Source organism: Scylla paramamosain, chromosome 34, assembly GCF_035594125.1.
Source record: "Scylla paramamosain isolate STU-SP2022 chromosome 34, ASM3559412v1, whole genome shotgun sequence".
Taxonomy (NCBI): domain Eukaryota; kingdom Metazoa; phylum Arthropoda; class Malacostraca; order Decapoda; family Portunidae; genus Scylla; species Scylla paramamosain.
The window spans coordinates 4309462-4326775 of NC_087184.1; the positions used below are offsets into that span (position 1 = coordinate 4309462).

General features: G+C 40.6%; 1 protein-coding gene and 1 long non-coding RNA gene across 2 annotated transcripts in view; one reads left to right on the forward strand and one right to left on the reverse strand.

Annotated features, from left to right (window-relative positions):
• The window catches only part of LOC135090063 (uncharacterized), a 30516-nt gene extending 27315 nt beyond the window's left edge, over positions 1-3201 (reverse strand). Inside the window, exons 1-6 of the mRNA XM_063986326.1 lie at positions 2632-3201; positions 1882-2076; positions 1212-1366; positions 878-1011; positions 443-633; positions 1-147 (exon numbers count right to left, since the gene is read on the reverse strand). The exon at positions 1-147 is cut by the window's left edge and continues 4 nt beyond it. Coding sequence (XP_063842396.1) covers positions 1-147; positions 443-633; positions 878-1011; positions 1212-1366; positions 1882-2076; positions 2632-3103 — 1294 coding nt within the window. The 5' untranslated portion in view covers positions 3104-3201. The remainder of the gene's footprint in view (positions 148-442; positions 634-877; positions 1012-1211; positions 1367-1881; positions 2077-2631) is intronic.
• A 4437-nt stretch (positions 3202-7638) lies between these two features.
• On the forward strand, positions 7639-16759 carry LOC135089944 (uncharacterized). The gene is made up of 3 exons (XR_010261688.1): positions 7639-7705; positions 14686-14791; positions 16331-16759. It is a non-coding gene; the product is annotated as an uncharacterized LOC135089944 (long non-coding RNA).
• The last annotated feature ends 555 nt before the right edge of the window (positions 16760-17314 follow it).

The following is a 17314-nucleotide window of genomic DNA, read 5'->3' on the forward strand; positions in this document are numbered from 1 at the left end:
CTATGCAGTGGGCGGCAGTGAGGATGGCAGACGGGGTGACGATGGTGCCGCCACAAGAACACACGCTGTTTTTCAAGATGGCGACGATGAAAGGCCACTGGAAGGGCGCGGCGTCCCCTCCCCCAACCACTCGCTTGCTTTGTTTCTCTGCGTGTGCGTGCGTTTGCGTGAGAGTACAGGGGAGTGGTAAAATGGGGTAGTGGTAAAATAGAGTAGTAAAATAGGTTTCCTGTTCACTCATTCACGCATGCAAATTTAGTCTGACGCAAGCATTTCCAGACTCACGCGACCACTTCCAATCACAGACAACCATTTCCAGCTTCTCAGACCTATTTCAAGACAGGCAAATCTATCCAAACACGCACGCAAAATCCAACCAAAACACACACGAACATAAGAACAAAACATACGTATCTCCCTTCCCCCCCAAAACACCTCTCACCTGTTATATTTACACGGCCTTCTCCAGCATAACAGTCAGGCTCGCCACAAGTAACCACAAGCACGTGTCCACCCTCACAGCTGTCCGCCAGTCCCACCTGCACACCCACGCCCTCGTACCGCGCCCAACTGCTGGTACTAACTTTTCTTGACGTGTTCACAGCCTCCACCTTATAAACATCCTTGCTATACCTGGTGAATGAAAGAGGGTGAATGAGAGTGGGAGATGTGCGACAAGTGTAGAAGAAGCGTGGGAGGGAACAGGTTTGAGACAGTTGTAGGATAGGTGAGATGAGTGGAAGGACAGGTGTAGGATTGGTAAGGGAAGAGACAGTATTGGAATTCCTTCACTCCATCTCTTCACTTTCCTCGCTTCTCCCTCACTCCCCTCTTGCCCCTCACACTCATAAATACCCTCATCCACTCACTCCCTCACCTGTCTCCCACCACCAGGTCACAGAAATGAGTCACCAAAGGGGCTGGGTCATGGTCTGGGTCCAAACAGACGGGGCGCCACTTCTGTCCTCTTTTGACTTGCAGGTAACCATCGCTCCGGAAGTTGACGTAACCCTGTGGGAGAGGAGGAAGAGGAGGAGTAGGAGAGATAATTAGAAGAAACGGAATTTTAATTTGTTCTTTTTTTGTTTTCTTTTATTTACTTTTTTATTCACGTTTGGAGATACAAGAGGAGAAAGATGGAGGAGCAAAAAAAAAGGTAAAAAGTAAGAAATCACACACACACACACACACACACACACACACACACCTACCTTCACGTCGTCAGGTGTGGGTTCCAGGCGCCAGCAGAAGGCCTCGTCTTCACCATCGACACACTGCGCCACACCGTCACACAACTGCCAGGGCGTAACACACATCTGCACCTCCCCCTCTCTGGCCATGCAGCTCAATTCGTCTCTATTGCAGCCTGATGAGGGAGAGGAAGAGAAGGAGGAGAAATTAGGGGGATCTGTATGTTAATTTTCCTACAACTGTATTATGTATAAAAAGGTCATCCTCTCATTCGTTTCTCTTTTCCCTTTTTTTCTTTTCTCTTTCCCTTTCCGCTCATTTTTATTCTTTTCACTTTCTTCACTTTTTTTTCCATCTTCACTCATTTTATGGTTTTCTCTCACTTTTCTTTATTATCCCCCGTCTTCCTTTCTTCAATTCCTTCCCTCCTTCCTTCCTTCCTTTCTTCTTTTTAACTTTAATTCTTTCACTTCCCTCCAATTTGTTGCATTCTTTACTTTTTATAACACTTCTTACACAAAGCGTTCCTTCAACATTACTCACAAACCTTACTCTCCTAACACCACACCTTCTCAACATCACATCCCTTCACAACATTTTTTTTCCACAACATTCTTTTTCCAATCTTATTATTCCAACACCACACCCTCACTCCCCTCCCAGTCCCTCCCATAGGCTCTCATTCCTTACCTTTACAGCCACGCTCGTCAGTGAGGTCGGGGCAGTCCAAGTAGCCGTCACATATATATTCAAGAGGCACCATCATGTCACAGGTGCATCGCGTTTCATCACTCAGGTCAGGACAGTGGGCGATGTTGTCACAAGACTCTTCCCACCAGTAGCCCCAGCCCGTACGGTTACACTTCTCCATACCCTCTTTGTATCCTACAGGTGTAGAAATCGTAAAAGTCGTTTGGGTAGTTAAAAAAAAAATGTTTAGGATATTTAAAGGGGAAAGAAATAAGAGAAATAGTCACCTCCCCTTTTTTCTGCTTTTCTTTGATTACCCTTTATGGCAAAATCTACACTTACAGGCGGTATTACGCTGTTCATTTTGGCAAGTATTATTTTTTTTTAAATCTCGTACCCGCAGTAAGATTATCATTATACTCATGTTACCAATTATTTAATTCAGTTACTCACTACTAACGTTTAAGCAAGGGCTAAAATCAACACAAAAAAAAAAAAAATCAAACCCCTAAAACACTAACAATCAATCATATTCATTAACCGTCACACACACACCATTAATATAATAATTAGTCTATTAACTAACTTCTTACTCCTTCTTACTCCTATTAAGTCTCTTCACTATTTTAAGCAGTCTAACTATACAACTACTCTCCTAAGTCAAGGATTTTTTCCATCTCTAGCAACTTCACAATTTACATGTCTGCCATATATAAGTCTTGAACAGGAAACAAGGACACCGATTCTTACTTTTGAAATATCCGAAGTCTCGTTTTCTTCTAACCAGCAGACGATCTTCAGTGGTGGAAGAGGAGGAGGAAGAGGAGGAGTATGGAGAGGAGGAGGGAGGGGAGAGTGAAGAGGAATTTGATGTAAAGGGGAAACTAAATAGCGAGGAGGTTGAATGAAAAGTTGAATAAACGGGTGTAGGATTAAAGGAATGAGGTGGTTTAGGAAGGGAAGGAGAGGATGGATGAGAAGAACTAGAAGTCTCAAAAGAAACAATGGAAGAGGAGGTGATAGAAGAAATGATGGACGAATCAGGAATTAATGAAAAAACAGAGGAGGTGGAGGAAGAGGGAGGAAGAACGCCAAACGAACTAAAAGAGGAAGAGAAGAAAAACGAAGACGATGAAAGGGAATCCATTCCCCAAACTCCCCACCAAGGGGGAAAAACTGACATTATCACCACTATCAAAGTCCATGCTGCTTCCTTCCCCATTGACGCACACGCGAAGAGAAGAACGAACTTTACACAGGTGAGAAGCACAGGGTTGTTGGACGCGCCTAGTAGCGGATGCGCGTGAGGAACTGGCTATGTGGGATTGTCAGGCGTAGGTAAGTTGGGTCGTGGTCGCGTGTTTGGTTCGGTTCACTTGGGTGTCTCGAAGCTTTGGGTTATGCGAAGCTCTTGTGGTCGGTTGGTTTGTGATTTGTCTCTCTTTTTTTCTTTTGCCTGTCTGTGTGAGTGTATGTTTTTCTATGGGTTATTTTTTTCTTTTAAAGCAGATATGTATTAATCTTTGTGTCTGATGTCATCTCGTCTTCTTTCGTAATTATTTTCTTCTTTCCTTCATTACTTATTTTATCAAGGTAGCAGCGTTTTTTTTTCTATTTTGTCATTTCGTTTCTTATTTTTCTACCTTCTTTTCTTCCGTTTTTCTTGTTTGTTTTATTCAGTTTTTTCTTAAGAAGAGTATTATTTTCTTTCTTTTTAATTTCTTTCTTTATTTGTTTATTTCATCCTTTCATTATGTTTTTACGAGTGAAATGTTGTGAGCTTGTTGTCTGCTTTGCTATTTTAAGGACACACACACACACACACACACACACACACACATACACACTCTCTCTCTCTCTCTCTCTCTCTTAGAATCATGATTGTTCCTTGTCTGAGAGAGAGAGAGAGAGAGAGAGAGAGAGAGAGAGAGAGAGAGATCGTCTTATTTTATCATTTTTTTTTTACGTCCCAGGGACGTCAGGCCTCGTAATAAAGCTAACACAAGACAAGTCAAGACAAGGGGGATGTGTGCGCGGCTTCTTGATCTGAGAGCGTTTTGCGGGGGATGTTTGCTGAAAATGATATACAGTGAGACCCTATCTGAAGGCGCTTGTTGTGAAAGTGGTAGTATGAGTTTAAATACGACCTTCTACCGCCTTATTGCACAAACTGGTGTAGTGGGGGATGGTGGTGGCGTTAACACAGCGTTAACAATGAGAGAGGTGTGAAATGAAACCGTCGCTGAGCGAGAGCAGGTTAACACATCTACACCCTCTACCAGAGTGATCTGAGCTCTGACGTTGGGCCCGTGACATGGCGGCTGCCAGGCGCACAGCCGCTACTGCCGGGGAGGCTGAATTATATGCTGCATGGAGAAGAAAATGCCCAAAGATGACCTCACATAGTTGTTCTGTGAATTCTATGTCATGAGGACGCTATCACCCATGCACGGGACACCTTCTACAGGATCCTACCTGAGCGATCACACTCCAGGATAAGGAGACGCAACAGTAAGTCTATGGCTGACAATGTCACCGCGATACTGGTCCTGATACAGGAGATACCAGTTGACGCATAACCCATTCTGCTGTGTTGTGAAATATGTCACACCCCATCCACTTGTCTTGGCAGCATGGACGGGGTGGCGCTGTCCATGTAGTTGGACCAGCTGTGTGCGAGACTCGCCTTCTGGGATAAATACACTGGTGTACTGACCAACAACTGCGCTCCCTTAGTCCATCGTAAAGTGGTACACAACAGCACTCAGCGCACATCTAGTGGTGGACACACCACTACAATAGAAATGACAGTGGAGTGCCACCAGTGCTGTTCCTCCAAGGTGGGTAACACATGATGATACACCTGCTTCCCTACAACCTGCTGTGCCAGACAACGCCGCACAGGCCCGCCACGTGAGTACTGTCGGTACCATACAGGTGACTGCCTCTACGTCCCAGTGTGTGCTGGCAGGGAGTTTCTTGTCTCCTACCTCTCTCTCTCTCTCTCTCTCTCTCTCTCTCTCTCTCTCTCTCTCTCTCTCTCTCTCTCTCTCTCTCTCTCTCTCTCTCTCTCTCTCTCTCTATATATATATATATATATATGTATATTCTCTTCGACATTTCACCAGTTTGAAACCGATTATGTATATATAGTGGGTTTTCCTAGGTCTGGCACCACGTGGATACACGAAATAGTGTGGACAATGATCCACAACAATAACTTCGACAATCCCAAGGCCGGCACGCCCATATGGATGTGCTCCCAAACTCTTGAGTATTTGAACGTCATTTTGTCATTTATACATTCTTATTTATGTCATACATACGTAATGAATTTTACAAATTCAAAGAATTAGTTTACTTTGTATATAAAATAACAAAAAATATGTGAAAATGACTTATTTTCCGCTATAGATAACTTGAACGCTTTCATAATAGTTTCGCAGGCCAATGCTGAATTTGAAGGATCTTCCTTTTCTTCTCAGTCTGGACATGATGTTTGATCTAAATATCATGGACTCAGTTGCCCTAGATGCCTATTATAAGGCATTTGACAAGTTGTGTCCCGGGAAGAGGAGAGAAGACGGTGTATGTCTGCAGCTGGCAGAAATGACACCCACCCCTCGTGTCTTGAAGAATAATTTCCCACTCTCCTTGCAGGCACCAAACCTCCTAGATAGGTCAAAGGTCAGACAACAACACTGTACCCTTTAAGAGCTGAAGCTCTTATCTAATATGTCCTAATATGTAATCTCATGAAATTATTATAATGTCTATGAATATAAGAATTTCTAGCGCAATGGTAAGTCATAGCAAACCTATCACTATTCTATTGAAAAAAAAAAAAAAAAACACTTCAGTTTAAGAACGTTTGCTTCTACTAAGTTGCATGTAGTATACATTGCCAGAAACCCCAAAGACGTGATAGTTTCGTACTTCCATTTTTTTTTTTTTTTTCAATAATTAATGTCTTTCCAAATAAAAGGAATTTTGAAGAATTCTGTAAGGCATTCATTACTATTTCAGCATTGTGTGATTTATATCATGTTTTTTTTTTTATGTATTTCAACTTTTTTTTTTATTGATTTATTCATTAATATGATTCTATATTTTTGTTTACTTTCTAGCAATGCAGTCAGTGCCCATACAAGCCACACATAAGAGAGGCCTGGAAGAAAAAGACATCACCCAAATATGTATTTCGTCTTTTATGAGGATCTGAAAGCTAACATTATGCAGGAACTCATAAAACTCAACGACTACATAGGCAAATACTCAAAGACGTAAGTGTGCAGATGGAGTCATCGTTTCAGAAAGCTGAATAAAAAGAAAAAAATCAAGTAAGATTTTTCATAAGCCTTCTTACACATGTATTTTTTTTTTCTTTTTATGTAAATCTGTCATAGAAAAACTACTAAAAAAAAAAAAAAAAAAAAAAAAAAAAAAATATATATATATATATATATATATATATATATATATATATATATATATATATATATATATATATATATATATATATATATATATATATATATATATATATATATATATATATATATATATATATATATATATATATATATATATATATATATATATATATATATATATATATATATATATATATATATATATATATATATATATATATATATATATATATATATATATATATATATATATATATATATATATATATATATATATATATATATATATATATATATATATATATATATATATATATATATATATATATATATATATATATATATATATATATATATATATATATATATATATATATATATATATATATATATATATATATATATATATATATATATATATATATATATATATATATATATATATATATATATATCTGCAGTACAAAGGAGAAAAATATACATCAAAGACAAAAAATTTTCTTACACGGGAGCACGTATAGATTCATCTTACATATGTGCAACTCATCATACATACAGCAAACATTCAGATCTCTCCCAAACGACGCGAACTGGACTGAACTGACGGATGAAGTACTACCTAGTGGCGAAACAACATAGGCACATGCCGGTGGACAAAATTTTAAACAATGAAAATAAATATACAATCTATAATATAACAAATAAACATAATGGAAAAGATAACGTAAAGATGATGTAAAGAAAAAAAAATGGAACAAGATAAATAAAAGAAAGTAAAAAAAAAAAAACATCTATCAAATCTTACTTGAAATTGCAGCCACGTGTAGAGATGCCTTAGCACCTGCAAAAATATCTCTGCTCAGGCATCCACTCTAAGCACCTAAGAGAGATGGTGCGACCTATTGTCTCAAATTACCCGTAGAAGAACAGGCAGCATACTCTCTAAGACTTAAATATCTAATAAGACCATGCCGTACTGTCTATGGGACCAAAAAATCCTCACAGCAAGGCATAGCAGGCCTCTCCGCTATGACTTTTGTCATGTTATTGGCCGAGTTTACCTTGAATGGGATCACGTTTTCTTAGTGTTCCCGTGTCCCGGTTACCTGCCATTGGGGCATTATCATTACTATTGTTATAAGTAGTGTAAGGCTTATTTACTCATTTTATATCATGTAGTATTGTTCTCTTCATAATTTAAGTTCTATACGAGTATATCTTTGTATGTATAAGGGAGGAAGTATAATAGAGGTGGAAATACGTTGAAACGAGGGGAGCTTGAGTGGGCAACAACACATTCCAAGGAGGGGAAGGCAGAGCGCCTTGGGTCGTGAGTTAGGGAGGAAGGTGGCGTCTCTCAGGAAAGGATCTTGGTGTGGATTGGTGATGGAGTGAGTTTGTGGAGCTATTAGTGGTGTAGCGGTATAACCTTGATATCCAGGATCAGGTTAGTGAGTCTTTTGTGGTACCAAGAGCTCTTGTCCGCTGAAATTCGGTTGTAGAGTTGTGCCGGTGACGCTGTTCGAAGGGGTCATAGGTCAAACTGGCAGCCATTTTGTGAGTGGAGGTTGTGGTGTTGACCTTGGAAGCTGGTGTTGTGGTGTATTGGTGATTTTGGGGATGATGTTATGGTGTTATGGGTAATCTTTGGTGATGATGGTAATCTCCTATGAGGCTTGAGGAGGTGAAATACGGGAATTATTGTCTGGGGACGCGGTAGTGGCGTCTGAGCAAATTCCTGCGGTTGAGGGGAAAAATTTCGGTGACTGGTGGAGGTGTAAACGGGTTCTGGTGTTGTGGGAAGTGACGAGAACGTCATGTAGTAACGTGTACTACCTCATGTTGTTTGTGAATTATAATTAGTGTTAATATATGTGCTTGTAATATAGAATAATCGTGTTTTCTACTACCCCAACATTGATCTGGTATTAGAGGTAATTCCAGGTGTGCTGTGTCAAGGTAAAGGTAGAGTGAGAGATAATTCTGGCGATTTCGGATAGGTCGGGTAGGCACTCGAAGCCTTTAAAAATCCAGACCTTTAAAACTTTCCGGGATCAGTGTAACGCCCACTTTCTTGGAAAGATAACCGGTATCGTACGATCGTAAGTAAGTAAGCGATCGTGACAGAATATGGGGGCCCGTCCGGGATCTACGAACATTTGTGGAGTGTAACGAGTGTTACATGGTGATCGGTGGCGGTTACATGGTGATTGTTGGGAGGAATTTACCTGTGTGGAATATTTCTTTAAAACTGTGCATGTATTGTGGTGAATATTTGGAGGAATATTTTGTGGAGTGTAGTGATTGTAATCATGGCCGCTAGACGTGTTGAGATGTTCCTTCTGTCGAAGAGTGTGCATGATATGTACACACTAACCAAGGAGGAATTATGTTCAGTGGCTGAGAGGTTTCAAGTGGAGTTGAAATCCAAGAAAAAGGAGGAAATGCAGGCGGAGTTGAAAAATGCTCTTGTGGAGAGGAGCTGGTTTGAAAATGATGGTGGTGAAAGTGAGGATAATGATGGGGAGAGTGTAGAGGAAGGTGCTGGGGTCAGTGAGATAAACCTGGGTGCTCTTGGTGGAACAGATGGCCTTTCTAGTAGTGAAAAATTTGAGTTAGTGAAACTTCAAATACAGATACAGAGGGAGCGGAAGCAGCAAGAGGTGGAGTTGCAGAAAGAGCAATTGCAGATAAAGAGGGAGCAAATACAGATGCAAAAAGAGATTGAGATAGAAAAGATTAGAGCAGAAAGTCGAAACAAAGTAAACGAGACCAGGGCAGGAAATGGTGCTCAAGGGAACGGGGATTTAGAGAGAAAGGCCATCAGTATGCCTAACTTTGTGGAAGGGGAGGAAGAAAACTTCTTCGTTCAATTTGAAAAAAACTGCAAAGATGATGGGATGGGATGAAAATGATTGGGCATTACTAGTCCAGTCTAATTTTGAGGGAATGGCCCGAGAGGTATATGTGAATTTGAGTGAGCGAGACGCGCGTGATTATGAAGCGGTGAAGGAAGCAGTGTTGGGATCAACCCTTCTATGTCCGAGTGTGTACTAGGAAAGGTTCCGCAGGACAACAAAACGCCCAGGTGATACTTATCTCGGGATGGCTCGAGAGGTTATCCTTAAACTGGACCGGTGGCTGAAGGCCGAGGAAGCCACTACAGTTGAGGAGGTAAAAAGGAGTTATGCAGATGGAACAATTTATGAGCCAAATGCCCCTCAGTGTAAAATATGAGCTCGTATCACACGACGTGAAAGATGTGATGGAAGCCGGACGCAGAGCTGACAAGTACTGTGCGGTCCATGGGCTGAACGGAGATGAACACCATGGAGGGAGAAGGCCATTCTCCAACAAAAATTATGGTCATCAGAGATATAAGAATGACCGCCAGATGAGCTCGACATCAGTCCACAGATCAAACCAGCCCCGCCCTGACAACTATAGTTTTCCCCACACTTACACCATGCCCCCGCCAGCCGACCACAACGTGAGGTCTACGCCCTATAGGAGTAGGCCCAGGAGCACTACCTATTACCAGAAGGGTAGTGGTGATGAAGGTGCAGTTAAGTGCCTTGGATGTGGAAGTAGTGGGCATAAGAAGTACCAGTGTCCGAAGGGACGGCCGAAGCCAGTGGGAGCAGTTGCCGCCCAAAGAGACCTGATAAAGTATGTGGAGAATATGAATGCAGAGATACAAGAGGAGCCGCAGAAAGATGAGGGCTTTGAGCACTTCACCAGTAAGGGCACAGTGAAGGTGGAGGGAAGTCCAGAGAAGGTGATCAGAATCCTTCGGGATACGGGAGCTGACCAGAGTCTGATCTTAAGTAGTGTACTTCCATGGAATGAGGAGACCAGCACTGCCAGAGAGGTCCCATGCAAGGGTGCAGGAGGCAAGTTCAGTATTCCCCTGCACAAAGTTTGGCTGGACTGTGGATACGTCACTGGAGAGGTGACGGTGGGAGTGAAGGAGACACTGCCCGTAGATGGAGTGGATATGCTGGTTGGGAACGACCTGGCTGGAGGTCGAGTTATCCCTAAACTTCAGATGATAGACAACCCTCTGATAGGGATGACAGAAACCACCACTCCGGCAGAAGCCCCTCCCTCAACAGATGGGGAGGCAGAGGTGCCTGAATTGTTCCCAGTCTGTGCAGTGACCCGAGCGATGGCCCGGAGGGAACGCATGGACACCGAGGGAGCAACGCAGGAGGACGAAGGCCTGGGCGTTCTGTTTGAGGAACCTGATGAAAAAGGAACTAACCCGGAGTGTGCGAGTGATGAACCGGTTGTAGGCCAGGTGGAGCCCAACCTTGATTTTCTGGTAGAAAAGAGCGAGTTGATAAAAGCTCAGGAGAGTGATGAAAGCTTGAAGTCTGCTTGGAATGAGGCTAAAAGGCTGGGTGAGCTTGACAATGAGTACGTGGGTTACTACGTGAATAACGGGGTATTAATGAGAAGTTGGAGGCCCCTGACAGCCCCAACCTCCGATCACTGGATGGTGAAAAGGCAGATTGTGGTGCCATGGGTGTATAGGAAGAAAATTTTGGAGATGGCACACGAAGGTAATCTAGCAGGACACCTGGGGGTCAGAAAAACCCTAGGAAAAATCCTGTGTCATTTTTACTGGCCCAGAGTGAGAGGTGATGTGAAAGAGTTTTGTAAAACTTGTGGTTTGTGTCAGAAGGTGGGCAAGCCGAACCAGGTGATTCGCCCTGCCCCCCTTCACCCTATACCTGTGGTCGAGGAGCCATTCATTAAGGTGGTGATAAACTGTGTAGGTCCTTTACCAAGGACCCGGAGGGGAAACCAGTATTTGCTGACTATTATGTGTATGTCATCCAGGTTTCCTGAAGCCATTCCCCTCAGGAGTATAAACTCTAAAAACATTGTGAGGGAACTGGTGAAATTTTTCTCCTGGGTGGGAATTCCTAAGGTGTTGCAGTCAGACCAGGGAAGTAATTTCACTTCTCGCACGTTCAAGGAAATCCTAAAGGGTCTAAAGATTGAACAGAGACTGTCGAGTGTTTATCATCCTCAGTCTCAGGGTTGTGTGGAAAGATTTCACCAAAGTCTTAAAAACACTCTCAGGATGTATTGTGAGGAGATGAGTGTTGAGTGGGATGAGGCATTGCCACTAGCCTTGTTCGCGTTAAGGGACAGTGTGCAGGAGTCAACTGGTTTCAGCCCATTTGAGTTAGTGTATGGGCATGAGGTAAACGGTTCTTTAAGGATGGTGAAAGAAAAATGGTTATGAGCAGAGGAGCCTCATACTGTGGTGAAATATGTATCTGATTTCAAGGACAGATTGATGAGAGCTAGGAAAATTGCTCGGGAAAATTTGAAAAATAGTCAGAGTGAGATGAAAGGCTGGTATGACAAGAAGGCGAGGGCCAGATCTTTCCAGCCTGGGGACAAGGTATTGGTTCTTTTCCCATTGCAGGGTGATCGTTTCAAGGCCAGGTTCAGCGGGCCTTGGGAGATTGAGAGGAGAATGAGTGATGTGAATTACATTGTAAAAACTCCAGGGAGGAAGAAAAAGAACCAGTTGTGTCATGTAAACATGTTGAAGCCATTTCATGAAAGGGACAGAGAAAATGGAGGTGATGTAGTAGAAGGAGTAAGTACTGTGAGTGTTGTAAATGTAAATACTGAGGCGGAAGAGAAGTGGTCCGAAGTGAAACTGAGCAGGTGTGAAGGGATGGTGCTAGAGAACTCAGCTGTGTTAGGGAATTTAAATGATAAACTGGGGCACATGGAGCTAGAAAAGAAGGAAAGGATTAGGGAGATAATTGAAAGATTCAATTCTTTGTTTCCTGATGCACCTAGAAAAACGAATGTGGTGGTGCACGATGTGGATGTTGGGGAGGCTGAATCCATCAAACAGCATCCCTACAGAGTTAACCTGCAGAAAAGAGATATCATGAGAAAAGAAGTAGAGTATATGCTGGAACATGACTTGATTGAGCCCAGTGAGAGCCCATGGAGCTCGCCATGTGTACTGGTGCCCAAGCCTGGTCAAGAGAGTTTCCGTTTCTGTACGGACTATAGGAAGGTTAACATGGTGACAAAACCTAATGCTTACCCTATCCCTAGAGTTGATGATTGTATAGATCATGTGGGAAGTGCCAACTTCATAACAAAAATTGACTTGTTAAAGGGATACTGGCAAGTAGGACTCACTGAGAGGGCAAAAGCCATATCAGCTTTTGTCACCATGGATGGATTGTGTCAGTACAAAGTTCTTCCGTTTGGGATGAAGAACAGTGGGAGTTCTTTTCAGAGGTTAATGAACAGAGTACTGAAGGGCTTGAAGGGATGTTCTGTGTACATAGATGACATATTGTTGTACACTGAGAGTTGGGAAGAGCATGTGCAGCTGCTGGAGGAAGTGTTCAGGAGGCTGGATGATGCCAACCTTACTGTCAACTTAGGAAAAAGTAATTTCGTGAAGCTAATGTGGAGTACTTAGGTTTCAAGATTGGAAAAGGTGAAGTGAGAACCGTGGAAGCCAAGGTGAAAGATATTGTAAATCTCCCTCCACCCACCAATAGGAAGGAGATACTGAGATTCTTAGGGGCCAGTGGATATTACAGGCGATTTTGTAAGAATTTCTCTGATGTTGCCATGTCCCTGACCAAGTTGCTGAATAAGAAGTCAAAATTTTGTTGGGATAAGCTTTGTGAGGAAGCTTTTGTGGAGATTAAGAAAATATTAGTCAGTGCCCCAGTGCTGTGCATGCCTGATTATGAAAAACCATTTGTATTGTATGTGGATACCAGTCAGAATGGTGTGGGTGGTGTGTTAATGCAAGAACATGAGGGACTGGAGCACGCCATAGGCTATTACTCTAAAAAGTTGTTACCATATCAAAGGGCTTACAGCACTATTGAGAAAGAGGCTTTGGGCCTAGTGCTGAGTTTGAGTCATTTTGAAGTGTACGTCAAAGGGACGGGACAGCCTCTGCAGGTCTTCACCGACCACAATCCGCTCATTTTCTTGCATAAAATGAAAAACTCCAATCAGAGGCTGATGAGGTGGTGTCTGGTCTTACAGGACTATGACTTAGAGATTCACCATGTAAAAGCCAGTGAGAATATTATTGCCGATGCCTTGTCCCGCGCACCGTCTAGTCGTGAGGCATCCTAATGAGGTGCCTCACGCCTCTTTTGGGAAGGGGATGTCATGTTATTGGCCGAGTTTACCTTGAATGGGATCACGTTTTCTTAGTGTCCCCGTGTCCCGGTTACCTGCCATTCGGGCATTATCATTACTATTGTTATACTTTGATATCCAAAAATGCCATGCGGTACATGGAAATGCCATGCAGTCTATGGAACAAAATAATTCTCACAGGAAGGCGTAGGAAACCCTTTCATTAGGTACGGTGTGAAATCCTGGAGTGATTTATGCGGAGACGTCCTGTTACCCGTGACGATACAGAGAGAGAGAGAGAGAGAGTGAGAGAGAGAGAGAGAGAGAGAGAGAGAGAGAGAGAGAGAGAGAGAGAGAGAGAGAGAGAGAATGGGAAGAATTAAAAGATACAAGGACGGAATATACTACGTATGATCTTAATATCTTTAAGAAGTCATCAGCTTATGCTACAGATATGATACAGTTAGCATCATATCTGGAAGTCTGGACATTCTCTTAGGCGATCTGGACACCTGCATGTTTCCTTGCAGTACAATCAATATGTGCTGCCTTTTCTTGGCTTCGTCGTCAACGCAGGATATAGCTAATTCTATATTGACCATCATTCAGTATTTTTCACTTCACTGGGAATATCTCAGTGAGCTGATACTAGTGAATCTCGTTTTTCCTCCACAACGATTATAGCCAAACAGTTCTGCTGTACCCATAGGGTTCACCCAGGTCGTGACTTGTATTTGGATGGCCATCAAATATCTAAAGTTACACGACTCCTATTTTTTTTGACAGGCGGAAGACTTGGGTACCTCTTCTGCGTTATCTTGAGGGAGTTTGTCTTAAAAGCCGATACGTACACTGAGGGTCCTACCAGACCCATCGTGGGGATGTTGATCGCAAGTCCCTCTTCCTCTTAAATAAATAGCTGACACTTTCAAAAACAGATTATAGGTGTGGCATGTATACTCAACTGCTATCGACGACCATCATGTAATTGGTATTAAACATTATATTGCAGGACACTTAACACTTATTCTTTGTACTGCAGGACACTTAACACTTCTATTAATAAGTCTTTAGGTCCTTATTTTGAAAAGTGCCATTCGGGTCTTTTAACATTCCTTTTCTTCACAAGATAATATATTTCACTGTCTACTTTTTCAACAGGTAGAACATTCAGAACTCATTCATATCCCACAATATTTGTCGATCTCTGTTTCAGATTGCACGGTACACTTCCTTCTCTGCCATGAAGTCTCGAGGGGAGCCCGTCGAAGATAAAATATAAAAAAAAACTCACGAAGAGGAGGTCATGTTCTACAGGAATGGTGATGATTATAGATGTTACAAAGCATTAATCTCTTTAGGATCCTTTTAGACAATTAAAACGTGTACATGAAAAGAGACTTGTTGTCATGAGAAGCAGTTTATTTCCGACTTGCCTAAGAGGTACTAAGATTAAGAGAAGCAGCTTGAATGATGAGGATGAGGATATGATGATGATAATGATGATGATGATGATGATGATGATGATAATTATAATAATAATAATAATAATAATAATAATAATAATAATAATAATAATAATTAACAACAACAACAACAACAACAACAATAATAATGATAGTAATAATAATAGAAATAAAAACACATAATAATAATAATAATAATAATAATAATAATAATAATTATAATAATAATAATAATAATAATAATAATAATGATAATAATAATAATAATAATAATAATAATAATAATAATGATAATAATAATAATGATAATAATAATAATAATAATAATAATAATGATAATAATAATAATAATAATAATAATAATAATAATAATTAACAACAACAGCAACAATAATAATAATTATAATAGTAATAATAAGAATAACAAAAACACAATGATAATAGTAATAATAATAATAATAATAATAATAATAATAATAATAATAATAATAATAATAAAAACACTGTATATCAAATCAAATTATTCCTCTTTATAAATTACTAACAAATACTTGCTACTATGAGTCTCTCTCTCTCTCTCTCTCTCTCTCTCTCTCTCTCTCTCTCTCTCTCTCTCTCTCTCTCTCTCTCTCTCTCTCTCTCTCTCTCTCTCTCTCTCTCATTTTTCCATGACTGCACCGGTCAACTAAACCAGTACCTCCTGGTTCAGATTGTACTTAAGGTTGAAAGCATCTCAGCTCTACACTGGACGATTTCTTTCCTCTTGAACTTTTGGTCGCCTTTTATGTGCTGTGCGTTATGTTGTTGGCACATTTCGCCTCATGTCCGCAGGACAAACTTCTAATAAGCTTCACAGAACAGTGTGTTGCCGCGGTCACGACCATGTCCTTTTATGTAGAACAGACAAATTTCTCACTATTTCATATCGGAGAATGTGTTCGTAATTCCTCATAAAATTGAAGACAGCGATAGGATGGTCTCGTGAACATTTGGTAAAGGTAATGGAATCATAAGACCATAACCACGCTTCTCATACATACTTTGAAGTAATCGCCTACATAAACTGCTCATGTTCTGCCGTGATAGCATGATAGGATGCATATGAACAACTCAAAGAAGAAATTATCCCTTTATTTATGATGTATTCATTCCTCAGAGTTTCGTAACCAAGAATAGTTCTAACAAAATAGACAACAGCGATACATATAACCTGAGGCATGGCACTGATAGCTCAGAAGACCTGAAGCTTCTTTAGTTTCCATGAAGAAGCAATAATGAAACTCTTGACACCTGTCTCCTTTCAGCTCCAGTTTCCAATAATCTTCATATTGTGATTCTTGAAACATTATCATGAACATTGCATGCACATTGCTAAAACGTCTGTTGTTATTTCAGGAATGGTAGGAGACTGGAAAAAACATTTTTCACCTGAGCTGCAAGAAATGGTGGACCAGTGGATTCAAAAGAACCTAAATGATAGTGATTTGAGTCCAGTTTGGTGCTTAGGTTCAGCAATGTCACTCCTAAGTTGAAATGAAAGCCACCTCATGAGAGTTACAATTTATACCTAAGTCGATTGTCTTTTGTTTGTCATATCGGGGTCCAGATATTTCTTCGGTAAAACTATAAATCTTTCATACTGTTAAAGTTGTTTTCTTTCTAGGTGTTCATATACTAGAGGATCATTTTTATTGCCTTAGTGTGTTCTCTAAGACATTCGCTTCATTTTATAAGCCATTCACGTCTTACTAGGCTTTCCTCGCACCGTTGATAGTAATTTTGCCCATGGTTTCCATGTGTTGTTTGGGTTGGGTTTTTTGAAGAAATATACCTTATCTCCATCATAATTGTTTCCTTTTATATTTGTGTCATTTTTAACCAAACAATTTTGTCTGCCTAACTACAATTTTGACATATTCATTCCAGTTTAACCTAGTCCTAGGTTTATAACCTATGTATGCATGTCTTTGTGACTGGTATGGTAGGGAACACTAGGATATGGTTTTAGTATCAAATAAATTTCGGAAAAACTACGTCCTGAAATCAATTAGGGATTTTGAGTAAATAAGAACATGTGATATAAGCTAGATTTGTAAAACGTGAAGCGCAATATATATATATATATATATATATATATATATATATATATATATATATATATATATATATATATATATATATATATATATATATATATATGGTTATGAAATTGTATGTGATTGTGTGTCTGTCGGAGAAGGAGCTTAGTTGTTTTTCGATTCTGTTGTGGAGTGTTATGTTAAGGTTCAGGTGTTATGTTAAGGTATGTTGGACTCCTCGTGAATGGAGAGAGAGGTTCGGAAGTCGAACCATTTCGTTCCAAGAGCGAAACGAATTGCT